Here is a 16,977-nt window from a genome sequence, read left to right as displayed (position 1 = left end):
GAGACCAGATCATTATTTCAGTCTGCGTATGTATTTTTTCATTTTTATCTGACGGTTTCCCATGAAGTTCTTTTTTTTCGCACGTCTTCGCTCCACAAGTTGGAAACAGCTCAAATTATTAAATAGGTTTTGTATGATGCACATCGACCTGGATGCGTCATAATTCAAATCTAATATGGATCGAGTTACGATTATGTGCCTTATTTACTCTCTGTGTGAATGAGCTCAGCTTGTGCATGAAGTGTTGCTTGCCACTCTTCATTCACGGGACACAAACACACAAAATGTTGTCTTTTTTTTTTAAATCTAAACACCATCACGCCGAGTTTCAAATTAAATGAAGAAAATGTGCTTTAATTGCAGATTTACACTTTTAATTTGAGGGGATTCATGGTACACCCGAATCAGGTATTGTTGTAGGAATTACAACAATCAAGTCTATATTTCTATTCCTCTCTGATTTTTTTTTTTGAAGATAGGGGGCTGGATAGCTGCAGGTGAGCATGGATTCAACCAAGCTTCCGTGAGAAATAAACCCCCCCAGTTGTAAACAGAGCGATTTCAAGCCAGTCGTAATTCCAAAGTCTGTTTCATTAACCGGAGATCTTGTGTTGGATATATACTGTATAAAGACTCGCTAGCTCTGGCTTCCAAATGTTGCTGACGGAGCAGAAAGAAGAATATGATTGGCTGGCTCGTTGCTGGAGGGATACGACGCGCTGCCCCGTAACTAAGGACGTGCATGCCGCCATCTTGGGTCACGCGCTCCTTGGGGTTAAATGAACCAACGGAAAAACGCAAACTGAAAATGGCTGAATTGATCGGTTTTGTCGATTTTCCAAATGCTCTGGGATGCCTCCCGATTTATCTTGGTTTGGTTGTGTTATTGAATAATCATAAATAAAGCAACGACAACAACAAAAGACACTACAGCCATCCCCTAGCGCTGGAGCGCTAAAAAATACAAACTTTGAAAAAGTGGCAAGCCCTCCGATACTGACACTTTTCTGAGGTGAACTCTGACATGAAACAAACAAACACAAATTGGTTAAAGTGCATCAACGCTAGCGGTGAAGGTGAACGGGTGAGATTTGCGCATGTAATATAGCACATGATTCATTGTTGAATGTCCTTGTGATGCAGCACACTAACACAGAATAATGTTTTTTTCCCCTCAACGTTGTCATTTTGCGGCAACAGGAGTAAAAAGAATTAAAAACAACAACAAAAAATTGGTTCTAACGAGGTCTTCCGTTGAAGATGGCTAGAGAGAGCTGCGCCGCCATCCAAAAACGCACAGACACACACTCGTGCGCGGGGGCGGGCGGGGCGGGGAATCATTCACGTTAGCTGCTTCACGTAGTTTCCTGGGAAGGTTCCAAACAACTTGCTCCGACGAGACGTCCCTTCATATACAACAGAGAACAATGAAATGTGACGGGCATAGGTGAATTGTAGATCTTTGGGCAAAAAAAAAAAAAAAAGGTCGGGCTGAGATGATTTGATTCATCGACGGAATAATCCGAAGAATAAGTGAATGTAAAAAATATGTGATACTGACAGCCTTGAATTTGTGCAAGTGTGTTATTTAGGCTTTTGTGCTCGTCTATTGTTGTGGTTTGTTTTTGTCGATACTTTGGTGAATGGATCATTTGAATAATACATATAGTTTTAATGATAATAATAAATGCTCTTGTTTGTCTTTGCTTACCAACAAACCATCCGTCATCACACCTCTCCATCACATCAACAATGTCGCCCTCCCTCAGCTCCAGCTCGTCTTCGTTGCGCGGCGCGTAGTTGTACACAGCCTGGAAGCTGTGTGACAAAACAATCAATCGTTCACACCCTCTTGGGTCAGCACTTAATTGGCTTACTCGCGTCCAAATTACACCACAGAAACTTGCAATGTGAACGTGACTTACGGGTTTCCCCCGCCGTGGAGAGCTTCCTGGACTAGTCGCTGAAAAAGAAACAAAATGAGTAAGAAATCTGGGTTTCAGGAATATTTTGACAGAGACAGAGAGACAGAGAGACAGAGAGAGAGAGAGAGAGAGAGAGAGAGAGAGAGAGAGAGAGAGAGAGAGAGAGAGAGAGAGAGAGAGAGAGAGAAACATAAAAACAGAACATAAGATAGCACGGCATCTGTAAAAAGCTGATGCATATAGAGGACTGAAGCAAAAAATCTATATACTGTATCTATATTACATTGACTCAAACAATGAGGGACTCACCAAAAATATATTTTGCAAATGTTTTTTAAATGTATGTGAATTTTAACGTGTGAAGCAAATTGTTAAATGTGTCCACCCAATGGAAATGCGTGTGTGTATATATATATATATATATATATATATATATATATATATATATATATATATATATATATATATATATATATATATATATTTTTTAATTTGTGGCAAAACTGATTACAAAAATAAAATCATCCCCAAAGTGTGGATTAAAAATATGGATGATTAAAAAAAAAGTCAAAATATAAATGAAGAATATTTTTGAATTTAAAATATATATTTGTTTTACTATAACGGAGAAATAATTGACAGAACACTGTAAATACTGTAATTGTGGTAAATTACCCCCAAAGTGATATTATCTACCAATAATATATGACATTATGTTTGATAGTTTTACACTTCATGTACAGCACTTTGTGTGCAGCTGCGGGCGTTTGTAAAGTGCCGTACAACAAACGAGTTGAATTGCAAAGGGATCGAGTTAAAAAAAAAAGATAAATTCTCCACATAAATAAACACTTTTTATATTAACAACAAAGAACATCATGACATTTTATTAGAATGCAGTCCTATTCTTGGGCATGTATGGAGAAAGAATGACATATCATGAGGAGGCGAAGAATTTTTCACCAACAAGCATTTGCTTGAGGGAAATAATTCCTCTGGAGATCCCTTCATAAAACCCAACCTTAAGCGACAGTTCCAGTCAGCAGAGTTACCCAAGAGACAAAAGACGAGTCGCCCTACCCTTCGACCTCTAGCGGGCCTCCGAGACAAGACGGGGCTACGAGGCGGTTTTCCACCCACGACTGGATCCTGCTCGGCGGGCATACAAAGAAGACAAAATGTCTGTCTCGGCTTCCACAGCAACCGACGCCAAGCTACTCGCTGTCATGGCGAGAACATTCAAAGCCAAACGCTAACGTGCCAACGGCCGCCAATCACCAAAATCATCCCGATGCGACCACCGTCGGCACCAACGTCCGATCTATAACTACACAGCCGTTTGTGTTAGTGGACAAAATGCGTTAGTGTGCACATCACACTCTGCATGAATTCACACTGTCAATACGATGACATGATACGGCCACGCGTCGCGATGGACTTCATCACCACAAAACATGCTGCCTGCAGGGTCCACGTGGCAGCTGTATAGCAGCTGAGGTTTATGGTGGCCAGTTGAAAGATTAAAAAAAGCGTGAGCAAAAATAAGTGTCGAATTAAATATGAAGAAAAATGCTCTTGTACAAACGGAGACCGAACTCCGAACAAGTCAACGTAAAGCATATTATTTTATACCATCTGCATCATCAACACTATCATTGCGAACTCAGATCAAGCTATATTTTTTAACATAAAAACATGAATGGCATCTTTTGATATTAGAAAAAGCAAAAAACTGTTACGAGCCACTCTATGAGGTCCACTGCCGCTTGCTACAAACCAATAAGTCCATTCCTCATTCTCAAACGAGCAACTGTTAGAATTCATTGGCAGCAACAGCCCGACTCCGCTTTACCTTCAACTTGGGGGACCTACGGCCCAGGTGGGGAATCGTGGGAGGGGAGTGGCGGGAAGTGAGGAGCGGTGGGGAGGTGGACGAGGGTGATGTGGTGGAGCGGGGGGGAGTCAGGGGCTCCGGCGAGTGGAAGGGAGACGCGGAGGAAGAGGGCGAGACGGCAGGCGACGTGGAGAAGATGGGCAGGGGCGGGGGGCGGGGTGGGGGAGAGTTCAAGGGTCGCAGCGAAGAGGGTGACGGCAGGCCGGCGGGAGGGGAGGGTGAGTGAGCGGGGGGACAGACGTCAGCCTAGTGGGGGTGGGCGGCAGTGACACACGACACCGAGTGCACAACTTCAATCGAATTGAAATATGAATGGCAAAGGAGACATGGAGGAAAATATTTTGATTAAAAAAAAAACAAAAATGTGTCTTTTATTACTCATTCCAATAATTTTCATGAGTCGGCATAAATTTGGATCGGATTAAAAAATTCTTCTTATTGTTTGTATATTCAGTGATTTTATTATTTGTAGGTTTACATTTCGTTCACGGTGAATTGATTTGGAATTTAAAAACACATTGAGCATCCAAATAAATATGAATATTTTGTATTATTGTTTATTTAGATACGTAAAGATTCAAGACAAGAAATGATTTAATTGAAATTTAAGACCGACACCTTTTCATTTAGCGTCTACAAACAAGGTACGGAACATGCCGGAGGTTCGAGTGCGACGCCACAATTTGCATCTACTTTTGTAAAACTATTTTCCTCCATGTCTTATTATCCAAGCTTCTGCAGCTTTCTCATTCTTCCACCGCGTTTCCACCTAGCAGTACGGTTCAAAACTCACCAATCAAGCCTTCGGTGAGTATAGCTACAAAACAAAGAGAACAAAGTGACGCGGTAGCTCGAAACTGTACTGCTTGGTGGAAACCGGGCCGTTTCAATGAAAGGTCACAAATGCTCTACCTGTGTACCGAGTTTGCCTGTCAAAACCTCTTCCTCCTCCTCATCTTCTTCCCGAATGAATAACTCAATAAACGCCTTTCCTCTTTTTGATGGGGGCCTCTGAGACTCAACCGGGGCTTCCTTCGGGACGCGAGCCGTCACCCAGTCTCGTTCTGCTGATTTGATTGCTCGGGGTTTTGCTGCTGTTTGAGCTTCATGAAATCGGGGTTTTGCGTGAGTGTGTTCATCCGGAATCACAGACGGCGGCTCGTCGTAAGGGTCTGCGACGCTGAGCTGACCGTCAAAGCGGCTCGGTGACGTCGACGACTCCCACATCGCTCTCTGCGACACGCTCGAGTTCGCCCCGCGCAAAGGCTCCCGTGCGCTACGCCCGCGAGAAGGAGCCAGCGGACCTAAAACGCCGGAGAGATACTCGGGCGAGGCGGAGAGAGGCTCATCAAGAAACTGCGCAAGGTGACCGGAAAGAGGGGGCGGCACGGGGGTCGCGGGCGTGACAGAGAGAGAGCGAGGCGGAGGGGCGTCCACGGTGAGGGAGAGCCACTCGTGGGTGACTGCCCGCAGGTTAGGCCTTGATAGTGGGGAAGATGGGTGGTCGCGGGAGGGGGCGGGGGATGGAGGCGGGAGAAGGGAGGAAGGCTTCATGATGGGGGGGGGGGGGGGGGGGGGGTGAGTGGAAGAGAAGGGAGAAAGTCAACAGAAAAGTACGCAGAGGTTCCACTGGACACGTGCCAAAGCCGCTTCTCGTCGATCCGAGTATTGTGGTGACATTTCCTTACCTTGATGGGTGTGGAGATGGGCGTCCTGTTGCCATGGTTTCCGTGGGGGTCCGCATGGTGGAGGTGGTGGGCAGTTGCTTTGGAGGGTGAGCGCTTGAGCAGGTCCACGTAGGCTACGGGAAAGATGCCCTGTTTGGTTGTGTCTGGGATCTTTCCCTCGTACCAGTTCTGGTCCACCTGACGGATCACGATCACCCTTTCGCCCTGTACCCCCCCCCCCCCCACAAACACGCACATTATACACACACAGACACGCACATTCTACACTGTATATTGGAGTAACCGTATGTGTGATTGAACCGGCAACCGCTCATGAGAACAGACAGCTATCGAAAATAGAAAGTATCGATGCATCGGATTCGTATTGATATGCGATTGAGCGGTGTGAGGTCGAGGGTGTACTCAAGGCACCTTTCTGAGAGACAGCTCGACGTTTGTGTCAGCGTTGAAGTTGTAACGAGCCACGGCCTCGCCGATCTCCCTGACGTGGGCGGGTGGAGGCGGGCGGCTGGGCCGCGAATTCTCCGAAGACGTCATCTTCTCAAGACACATAAGTGAGAGTGTGAAGCCTGGATAATGCCACACGCACGGTCGGCGATTTATGCTGGTCGCGCGCCCACCTCCACGTAAGCCATTGGGAATATCCCGACCCGGCCACGGTGCTCGCCTTCGTACCAGTTGCCGTCGATCTGCCTGATGATGTTGACCGCGTCGCCTTTTTTTAACGTCAGCTCCCTGTAATGCGGTCGGGTTATTTCGAGCGTAATCGACTGGGATTTATTGGGTGTAGGCCATGCGGTGTATGAATAGCACAGGCACGGTCAAAGCCATTCGGGTGTGACGGCGGCATACGTAAAAACTACACGTCAAGTTTAATGGAGTGAACGGCCACACGCTGACACGTCGGTTTTACGAGTTCATGCTTCAAACTGTACTCACTTAGCCGTCTGCGCCTTAAAGTCGTAAATAGCTCGGGCGGGCTGCTTCTGATGGAGGAGAGAGAACAGAATAAGTTGGGTCATCTGTTTATGGGATACCTGGAGGGAGTAAAAATGGGAGACACAAGAAAAGTATCGAGTATTACCAGAAATAAACACCGGAACAACGAAACCAATCATGCTAATGTTCACTGAGCTGCTTGCTGTCATTTGGGGGAGGGGGCGGGGGGAAATGAATGGGTACTACCTCTCTGTCAGGTGTGGCTCTTCGACTCTGGGGTGTGTGCTGACCGTCAGTGGTGGAATAACTCCTGGGCACATCCTGGTCTGCGATTGGCGAGAGACAAAACGGCACACAAAGTCAGCGCAGTTAGGATAGCACTGGTAATGGGAACAACACTGGGCATGCTCGCGATACGGCAAATGATGTCATTCCAACAAGTACGTTAAAATGGATGTCTGGAGTGGACAAAATATGAATATAAAAATAATTACAAAACAAAATTTAAAAATAAAGAGAGAAACACGAAGGGGGCAAGGGGAGACATTGAAAATGATCGGTGACGTACATTACAAACAGATGGGCAGGAATTGTACGACTCCACTCAGGTAGGTTCATTCGGTGAACCCCCAACCGAGCAGCACCGTGAATAGCATTGGTGAATTAACAGCGGAAACACTTGGTTTCGGTACGTCCAAAAAAAAAAAAAAGCACAAGAATGTGACCAAGATGGTGAAGAGGACAAACAGCGAATGATGTGACCGCGTCATCTCCACCTGAATAAAAAACACCATTTCCATTGGCATGCTCCTCCCCGTACTCATTACAGTTGGCGGCATTCAAGCGGCGTCCGTAACAGGCACCGACTGGCGACCGGAGCCGGGGAGAATGCGACCGTGACGCGGGTGGCTCGCCCTCGTACGAAGTGTACCCATCCGGGCCGGCCTGGTGCCAACACAGCCTCCTTCCGGGCAACGAAGAGCTTCTTTCAGGCACGCTGGGCAGCAGCTCGGAGAGTATTCTCCTCAGGATGCTGTCGTCGGGGGTGCCAGCGCCTCTGCGGCCCCGCTCGGCTCGGATGTGCTCGTAGATGTCCCTCAGGGCGGCGTCCAGCGCTTCGTAGATGGCCTGCTTGGATTTTGGCCCGCTTCCGCCGCGGCTCTTTTTCTTATGGAAAGGCACCGGGCTGACCAGATAGGCCAGCTTGGACATGGACTGCTGGGACTCGGAGCTGCGGACCGGAGAGCGGCTGCTGTGACTCGACGGCTGAGGCCTCTGAGGGTCCTGGCGCGCTCGCTGTCGCTCGTGGCGGAGCATGGTGGTGAAGCGGGTGTAAGAGGCCGGGCATCGACCCTTGCATGAACTAATGAGGTGTCTATGTTGGTAGCCCTGGCTCTGGCCAACACTCTGGTGACCGGAGTGCTGGGGGTGGTGATGGCGCAGCGTGGCCGAGCCGCACAAGCTCTCCGAGGATGTCAGCGAGCAGTGGTCAAAGTCGCTCTCGCTGCAAAACGAAGAGCCCTCCACCTGTATGAAGTCACTGAGGTCTGAGGCGATGGCGTCCTGCTCGCTGTCGGAGTAGTCGGCTCGCGGCACCCGCGGGACGGGCTGAGCCAAGTAGGAGGCCGCGCGGTCGGGCTCCGGCCCCGCACGAGGTTGACCCTCAGGCGGGCTGCGAGGTTTACGCGAGTGATCCGTGGCGGGAGGCGGCAGCCCGTTGCCGCTGTCGTCCTCCTCCAGGAGGGACTCGATGGAGAAGCGGCGTTTTGGAAAACTAGGGGTGCCGCCGCCACTGCTTGCGCGGGACGAGCCGCCCGGCGTGGTTGCGCCCGACGCCACCTCGTTGTCTCCCAAGTTAGGCATGGATTTGGACTTCTCGATGAGACTCTCAAAAGCGGAGATGCGGTCGGGCACGTTGTCGCGCAGCACTTCCGAGCCACCAGAGGGCGCCCGAGGGGAGAGCGGGTGCGGGTGCAGATGGGGCTGCCGCTCCAGCTCCAGGATGCGGGTGCGGACCGACCGGATCACCTCGGACGGGATCAGGTGGGCCCTGTCGATGTGGTGCATCTTGCGGTACAACTTGAGAAAGCCCGGTGAGTCATGTGGCAGCCGGCGGCGCAGGCAGGGTGCCGAGCCCGTGGACCCGTTGGAGTCAGGTTGGCTGCGCGGGAATGAGCTGGCGCTTTCCGAGCGACAGGCGCGGCCTTGGCCCGGACGCTCTCCCAGCAAGTCGTCGCAGCTACGGGACCTGAGTTTGCCGCCGGGCGGCGGAGGCGCCGCAGCCTCCTCATAGGATGACGCCGGCGCCTCGTCCGTGCGACAAGTAGCAACGCGGGGCAGGGATGAATGCTGGCAAGGACCCGCGGAGGTCAAAGTGTTGGAATACATGACGCATGCGGCCCCACCTTTGGTTTTGTTTCGTTTGTATTTTTAAAAGACGTCCCGCAAGAGAGCAGCGTGGTGGGAGAGAAGAAGAAGCAGGAAAGCATGTTAAGCAGTCATAGCGACCAAGAAAGGAGGAAGGGAGGGAGGAAGGGAGGGAAAGCTTCCACAATTGAAACACACGACTGGCAAACTGGGAATCTTTCCAAGTGTCTACCTTTGGTGCGTGAGGGCGAGGACGGCAAGGAGCGAACGACGGACTTCTTGAGAGTGCCGCCGGCGGAGCCGCTGGTGTCGGGCGCTTTGGGCGACGTTGCCGCTCGGCCAGAGTAGAACTGAGCGTTTGCCTGGGAGCCGGCAGGCTCAGACTTCCTTCTTTTTCGGTAGTCGTTGGCAGCGCTGCAACATGGCGGTCAGTCATGACAACGATGTCCTTTACGCATATATGCAATAATATGAATGCATTGAAAGTATCGGGACAAACCGCGCACGCGAGATGGGAACTGGAAACGGATGTTTAGTTGTAAAAAATTAACAAATGAGCCTTCACAGCCCCCGTTTTCATGGCTAATCGCAACGCCGCGAATTGAATGATGTGTTCAATGAGGAATGTTTCAGGCAAAAAATAAAAATAAAACAAGTTTCCACAAATCAATACTACTGGTAAATCCCCACGTCAGTGCAATTATTATTGATTTATTTACATATTATTGAGATTCTAAAGTGTCCAAAATGGCTTGCTTTGTATGATGATAGAATTGTTCGACAAACGCGCGCAATTTTTTCGGGTTTCCTAAAAAGTGATGGTGATCCGAGGATGGTGCCAACCACAAGTGTATATTCTTAATATTTTCCCATTAGAGTCCTGGTTCAATGCAACTGCAAAATAAATAAATACAAAATAAAACCGCTTACTTTCTGTGCCTTTTCAGGCATTGGTTCTGAGCCTAGTCTTGATGGACCTGCCTACAAAATTTGGTTAACTGACTCAGTGGGCAGAATTTTTTTTTCTTTTCACAGTACAGCATTGACTTCTTTTAGTGCTCCTTTAAAAAGCCGCATGTGAGCTTTCTATTGAGAACGACTCAACCGAGTCATCACGTCCTATTTTTGCTCATTTGGGAGTTAATAATCAGGGCGAAGGGAAAGGGAGAGGGAAAAGGGAAGGATGGAGCAAGGAGGAGGTGTAAGGTGAAGTGGTGAAGGGCAGACTCCAATATGCTTATTCTGGTTCGGATGGCAAGGAAGATATAAAACTCGTTGTCTTGACTTATGCGAGCAAATAAAGGCTGATATTAACACTGAAATGCCAGCAAAAGGGGAGCGATATCAAGGACAAGAGCACAGCACTCAAACCGACCATGGAGCAGTGCTGTTGAAAAGACGGGGGAGGGGCAAAATAGAGGGGGCGGGAAACAAGAAAAAAAAAACAAAAACAAAAAAAACAAAAGGGGGTTTACCGTGCGGGTCTTTCGGGGGGCTTGTCGGCAGGAGCGACCTGCAGGGTTGCCTGGAAGACAGAAGAAGAAACAAACAAAAAAAGGAGAAAATGAGCCGGGCTGAGTAGGAGGGGTGGGAACAAAAGGTGGAGCGACTCCTGATCGCACTGTTGCAATGCCTGCACGCGCTTCCGAGTGTGTCACATTAAAATGGCTCCCCCCCGGCCCCTTTGGCATAAGGGAGATGATGGTTCCACGTGGTGCACCTTAGCAAAAACAAAGCGCGGTTTGCGCTCTGTTGGGCTGCACTGTAGAATGAAGGTGAATTAGCAAAGGAGCGCAGGGTGGTTGTGGGGAAGGAGGGTTGGGGTCTGGTGTGTGTGTGTGTGGGGGGGGGGGGGGGGGGGGTTAAATGTTACCTCATAAACATGGGTTGGAACTGGAACGGACCTAAATAAAGAAGCATCATTCAACACTGGAACAATCTGTAAACAAAGGCAATTTGTGTTGTTATTTTTATTAAAGGTAATGCTGCATATAGAGTACAAACATAACACGCAGATTTATCTTGTTTATTTCCCCCCCCCCATAAAACATTTGTCACTATTACTGCCTGTGCATCCAGAGTTTCCAATTCATGCGCGCACCACTTCATTTAATTTTGTAGGAGGATATTAGAACACTGATGACTAATGTTGCTGCTCTTCACATTCATTTCTGTAGTTTTTTTTGATTCAGTAGAGATTACTGCAACACTACACTTGTCACATCCATCATTTACCTCGATGCGCTGGCGAGCCGAGACGTCTGGATTATAATCCAGTCGTTTTTTAGGAGGCTTGAGTGGCAGAGATGAGCGTGGGAGGCAGGAGGAGGAGCAGGTGGTGGAGGAGGAGGAGGAGGAGGAGGAAGGTGAAGATGAGGTGAAGGAGGAGAAGCAGCAGTGGCATCATGGGGCGCGGAAGAAAACAAGGGGGAAGAAACGTGGAGAAAAGTGGACACCTATTAGAGAAATCGGATATTTATGCATGAATTAATCTCTAAATTCCAGATGCACGTGGACACCGAATGGTCACTTCCTTAGGTGATCCAAACTTAAATCTAATATCGCAGCTGTGTGAAAAATGATGCGTTTCCAAAAGATAATTTTCATTTTTGATTGAAAGTCAACATTTAATGTCACTAAATAGAGTGACCAAATTGTGAGAATATGGATCTCAGTCTTGTAGTACAACCGCAATAATAAGCACATTCTTATGAATGTGCACTTTTTCATTCTTCTCTGATTGGCTGAAAGGAATCACGCAGTTCACCCGACAAAAGGTTCCTTGTCTTAAAAATTAGAAATATTACTACCTCTGTAAAACGAGCTCTTGTATTGGATGCAACTAATGAGGTGACCAGTGAGTGCATATAAACACACACGCACACAACACACAAGCGTGTTCATGCGGTGTGAGTGATGTAAGCAAAAGGAAGAAAAAAAGGCTCGAGTCAAAACAAGGCAATGTATTAAGGTGGTACTACAACTTTCCTCCATCAGGGGACACTAAAGCCAGGAACAAATACTAGACAAATAAATATGAATTAAGTGGACACAATTACTTATCATTGCTCATCTGCGCTTCTGCATACGGTGGAAATTTTGTTTCGTACTTTTCACTTAGAACAACGACACGAGGAAAAAGAAAAAAGCCGGCAATGTGAAACGGGCTACGGATTCTTGAACAGATTCTTTGTATTTATTTTGTCAGCAACTCCTAGGGAAACGCCGGTACTGACGAGCAGTGCGAATAAGGCTTGTGATTCTGGAACATTCATTCATTCATTCATCTTCCGAGCCACTTGATCCTCACTTGGGTCGCGGGGGGTGCTGGAGCCTATCCCAGCTGTCCTCGGGCAGTAGGCGGGGGACACCCTGAATTGGTTGCCAGCCAATCGCAGGGCACACAGAAACGAACAACCATTCGCACTCACACTCACACCTAGGGACAATTTAGAGTGTTCAATCAGCCTGCCACGCATGTTTTTGGAATGTGGGAGGAAACCGGAGCACCCGGAGAAAACCCACGCAGGACCGGGGAGAACATGCAAACTCCACACAGGGAGGCCGGAGCTGGAATCGAACCCGGTACCTCTGCACTGTGAAGCCGACGTGCTAACCACTAGACTACCGGGCCGCTGATTCTGGAACAGACTTTTTCAATTTCAATTATTTGTTATGTGAATCATTTTGTTGTTGTTCGACGTTCGGTTTTGTCTAACTGCACACCCCTTTTCTGAAATTTCCACGATTCCTTTTCAAAACGTCGCCGTTCTGCCTGACACTAACTCACAAGCTGGGAAATTGACAGATGGGCTTCCATCGCCCCTCCAATGTAGGCACCCTTCACGTCAAATGACAGAGGAAAGCCCGCTTCGAGACAGTGCGAAAGGGGCAACAGGCACTGGTACGAGTCACGCTCAGCCTTTGAAGTTCCACTGTATATTTCTTTCGACCCAAGAGTCCTGTAATTTGGGTCATAGAGTAACTGCTTTTGTGGTGGGTGGTAATGATGACACATAATCATCCGGTAATTAAAAAATGACAGGATTGAGTCTCAATACATCAATACCTGCTTGCTAAAAAAAACAAACAAACAAACAAACAAAAAAACAGAAAATTAAATCCAGAAAAGATGGTCTGCTAGAGAGTTGGTGGGGTATAGAGGAGTCACAGCACCCAACAAACTACATCATGCCCACACAGACAGCCCCACCCAGTCTACTAGTGCATAGACCTGCACACGCAGGAGAGCACGCACACACTCACTACATATACATCGTAACAAAACCACACGGGTGGTGTGGAGAAAAAGTGAGTGCAGAGGCCTGGACGGCAAGAGAGGGTTCACGAGTAGTAGCTAGGCGGCCTACAGCTAACTTACCGGGCGGCCAAACTCCAGCTCAGAAAAGAACTTATACCAAGGCTCGTTCTCTAAATCTATGTCATCATAGGTCTGGAAAAAAAACGTGACAATGGGAAGAGAGACAAGAAAGTAGAAGAAGGAAGTATGGACAGAAATCAAACATGGAGTGTATGATTAGGGTGGAACATGTAAAGGGAGGTGGACATGGACGTTTTGTCAAGATTTGGCGTGCAACAAAAATTAAAACCCATTTCAAAGCGCGTTTATTAAGTACAGTACATTTGATGGAGCTTGGGTGCAAACAGTTTGGTGGTGAAACGACTAGAGATTTGACAGAAAATTCCATTGGCTGAGAAACTCAATCAGACACGGAATTCAACTATAAATTCTGTGGACCTTCAAAAATGAACGGTTCTGTCGTCAAAAGACATGAAATTTAACCCAAAATTCTGTACGCAAACAGCTGGATATGGAAACGACTTGGAATAAGACCAAAAAGTCCAAGCACATTAGAATTTGAACAGTACAAAGGTGGTCAAAATACTAAAAATTCAAAAAATCCCCCCCCCCAAATTTTTTCCAATGGGTTGTTAACAGTTGTCGCTTGGGACTCGATCAGTTCAGTGTTCAAAAGACACAAGATTAACGGTAAAATTCAACGGATCTACAAATGTGATCAGTTTGGTGGTCAAAAGTGTCATAATTGCAATAAAAATCATGAGGGCCTTGTAATGTGAACAATTTGGTGGAATTCAAGCCCCCCAAAAATGCAGACCTTGGAACTCAAGATATATGTGGTCAAAAAACTCGAAATTGGACCCAAAATTCCATGGACCTATAAAAATCATGGGGGAGCGGAGGGGGTTGGCGGTAAAACACTGGAAATTTGACAAAAATTTTGCGGGCATTGGAACAAGAATACGTCAGAACCTCAGAATTCAAATTGTCGTAAAAGGACCTCTCGAAATGAGAAAACGCATCCTAAAACGAATGTTTCAAACCAAAAATAGCAAATTTTCTGTGTGTTTTGGGTTCTTGACATTGATTGCGGGTCGACTCATGATTGAAATGCCGACCAAACTTCATGTTGCCAAATGAAATTTAAAATCTGATCAAACTGTCGGCAGCTTTTCATCAGTTCAGTCCGGCCCGAGGAGACATTTTTCAATGGAAATTGGTCTCCATAATAGAACTTCTATGATTGCATTTTTTGGTATTGTTTTAATTCTATTCCTGCACAGATGCCAGCGTGTGTTTTTCATCTCATCCATCGCGCTTAACTGCGGTTTTGGGGGAACAATGAGTTAGCCTGAAAAGCGGAGCGGCTTGGTGATGGCTGTGACAGCACTGTGCAATCAACACACACAAAGGCAACACAATGAGGAGTGTCATTTTGTTTACTCGGCATTATAATTTAACGCTCCCAAGTAGGCCGAGTGTTTATTTCTGTCTATTGGAGTGATTGGCAAGTTATTCAGGAACCAGCATCAACCAAAAGGGGGCGCAAGTAATTCAAACCTAGCGACTTAACCTTTAATTGTTGACGGATTGATCAAACGATTCAATGTATTGTTCTTTAGCTCAAATGACAAATGGTGGTCGTCTTTTCTTCTGTCTGAAATTACTGACACGGAAAAATAAAAACATGTCACCAAAAAACAACAAAACAAAAAAACCCATACAATTAATTGTGAACTGATTGGTTACATTGAGAAAATTGTCTGGACAAAATTCTATGGAGTTGTTTATATTACGGAACATATATTAAATATATATTTTAAAAATACTTACAGGTCTTTCGTGCTCTAAAATGGAGGACTTCCCTGGCTCATACTCAAAAATACTCCTGGGCTCGGCGCGGTACTTTCGCGTGTCCACTTTCCTTTCGGGAGGACCCCATTCATTCCTACAGAGAAGAACCATTAGGCCCCAGAAACTCAACATTTAATGCGAGAGGTGAATATTCTCTCACATATCTGGCGTGTGTCTGTCACGGTCGCTGTCTCTGGCCCTCAACTGCAGCAGGGAGGGCGCGGGTGGCGGTGGCGGTACGGGCGAGGGCGAAGGATCCCGGGCGGCGAGGCGCTGCCCGCTGTTGTCCGACAAGCTCTTGGAGAGCGGCCGGTACGTGTGCGTGCGTGGGGCTGGGTGGGCCAAGGTGGCGCCGGGTGGCACACCGTAGTCATCTGTTGAAGATGCAAAACATCACGTTGGACTAAACGGCTTACTGTGATGGTTAATTGGTCATAAAGTAAAGCCTATCTCACCATTGTTGATGATAGCATATGTTGCACTGTAGGTGTCTGAATAGTCATCATCTGAAAAGTAAAGTGCGTATTAGAGCATGTCGAAATAGGTAGATATGAATAGAAACGATCACTAGTGGCAGATTTTGGAATGAGCATTACATCACGTGAGGACACTGCCGGTGGTCAGCAATGTGTCCCAAAATAAATGTATGTACAGCGCTCAACGTACAGCACTTTGTACACAGCAGCGGTTGTTTTAAAGTGCTCTATAAATACGGTTGAGTTTTCTCCAAAGGAAAAAAAGGTCACAAAAATCCCAAAGGCAAACATCTTATTTCAGAAGACACCGTTACTCTGCGAACAAAACAAACTATTGACGTTACCCTTATCTTAAAAGAAAAATATTGATTGAACAAGGTCATATTGTACAAAATGCGCTTTGAAAGTTACATACAAATCCAAAAGTCCAAGAGTCACGCAAAAAGCTCTGCCCATCTCACAAGGCACTGCTCGCTCACTTCCGAAAAAGACGAATTATTAACGCTGGAATTTACAAACGATTAAGGATGCTGAATTTTATTTTCTCAAAATTTGACAGATGGCCCTTCGAGCCTTTGCTTTGCTTTTTCTTTATTTGTGCAGTGCTCTGCTCTGGCCCTGACATTCTCATACTGGCCCCGCTATATTTAGATGTTGTATGCCATCAACCCCCCCCCTCCCCGCCTCTCACACACACAACGCACCCACGTTTTTCATGCCTTGATCAGCCAACTGTGAAGCATTCAACTTCTCCCATGTTTCCAGTTTTCCAGATAAAATGTATTAAAAAATAGCCTTTGACTTATTGATCTCGAGGTCAACAGCACCCTACCGAGGCATTTTGCTCGTCATTATTCATCAGAATGAAACATATTCACACGCACAATTATGCAATCGTTGCATCGACATTTCTAGCCCGAGCAGTCAAGAACAAATAAGCCCTGTGCTGGACATTCGCGGTCAGAAGCTGGAAATTGGAGCGCTTTTCCCAGGACGGATTTTTCTTATTAGCAAGTCTTCACCACCAGCCAAATGAGTTCTGGCTCGGGGTGTGAGGGGGGAGGAATGCTTTGGTGGGGTGTGGGGAGGCGTCATTAACGAGAGACAATTCATCACACAATGAATAGGAGCTTCTTAGGGTCATGGTACAGCCAAGTTAACCTACCCGCTTTGTGGACCTTGTGGATCTGTTTGAACATGGTTTTGTACCAGTCCTTGGGTCGATCAACCGTCTATGTGGAGAGAGGACCAAAAAAAAAACGATCTGTTAGCATAGCAACTGTTAGCTTGCCAGCATTTCATCAAGTCATGTGTGTAAAAGTGTCTGACTACAGGGATGTTCTGTTGTAAGTTTCTATTTGGATCAATGTCAAAGTTTTTACAATTATGTGGATAAATGCTCGCGAATCATTTTATGAATTGTCATTTATAGGCAGGGGTGCACACAAGTGGTGCACTGGTGCGCAAGAGTGCTGGAAATTGAATATTGCGCTCCAGTTCATGTCTTTCACCA

General features: G+C 46.9%; 2 protein-coding genes across 2 annotated transcripts in view; one reads left to right on the top strand and one right to left on the bottom strand.

The window, feature by feature from the left end:
* LOC127613022 (lecithin retinol acyltransferase-like) overlaps positions 1 to 16,977 on the top strand; it is a 102,440-nt gene that overhangs the window by 32,979 nt on the left and 52,484 nt on the right. The window lies entirely within an intron of this gene.
* sorbs2a (sorbin and SH3 domain containing 2a) overlaps positions 288 to 16,977 on the bottom strand; it is a 45,341-nt gene continuing 28,651 nt past the window's right edge. Inside the window, exons 10-27 of the mRNA XM_052083839.1 lie at positions 16,630 to 16,696; positions 15,444 to 15,494; positions 15,149 to 15,362; positions 14,968 to 15,082; positions 13,195 to 13,266; positions 11,049 to 11,105; positions 10,687 to 10,752; positions 10,289 to 10,338; positions 9,046 to 9,227; positions 7,223 to 8,851; positions 6,693 to 6,772; positions 6,447 to 6,544; positions 6,128 to 6,242; positions 5,919 to 6,047; positions 5,508 to 5,711; positions 1,926 to 1,963; positions 1,712 to 1,818; positions 288 to 1,406 (exon numbers count right to left, since the gene is read on the bottom strand). Of these exons, the coding sequence (XP_051939799.1) occupies positions 1,342 to 1,406; positions 1,712 to 1,818; positions 1,926 to 1,963; positions 5,508 to 5,711; positions 5,919 to 6,047; positions 6,128 to 6,242; positions 6,447 to 6,544; positions 6,693 to 6,772; positions 7,223 to 8,851; positions 9,046 to 9,227; positions 10,289 to 10,338; positions 10,687 to 10,752; positions 11,049 to 11,105; positions 13,195 to 13,266; positions 14,968 to 15,082; positions 15,149 to 15,362; positions 15,444 to 15,494; positions 16,630 to 16,696 (3,339 nt within the window). The 3' untranslated portion in view covers positions 288 to 1,341. The remainder of the gene's footprint in view (positions 1,407 to 1,711; positions 1,819 to 1,925; positions 1,964 to 5,507; positions 5,712 to 5,918; positions 6,048 to 6,127; positions 6,243 to 6,446; positions 6,545 to 6,692; positions 6,773 to 7,222; positions 8,852 to 9,045; positions 9,228 to 10,288; positions 10,339 to 10,686; positions 10,753 to 11,048; positions 11,106 to 13,194; positions 13,267 to 14,967; positions 15,083 to 15,148; positions 15,363 to 15,443; positions 15,495 to 16,629; positions 16,697 to 16,977) is intronic.

This window comes from Hippocampus zosterae, chromosome 13 (assembly GCF_025434085.1).
Source record: "Hippocampus zosterae strain Florida chromosome 13, ASM2543408v3, whole genome shotgun sequence".
Taxonomy (NCBI): Eukaryota; Metazoa; Chordata; class Actinopteri; order Syngnathiformes; family Syngnathidae; genus Hippocampus; species Hippocampus zosterae.
This window is presented reverse-complemented; position numbering and strand designations above follow the sequence as displayed.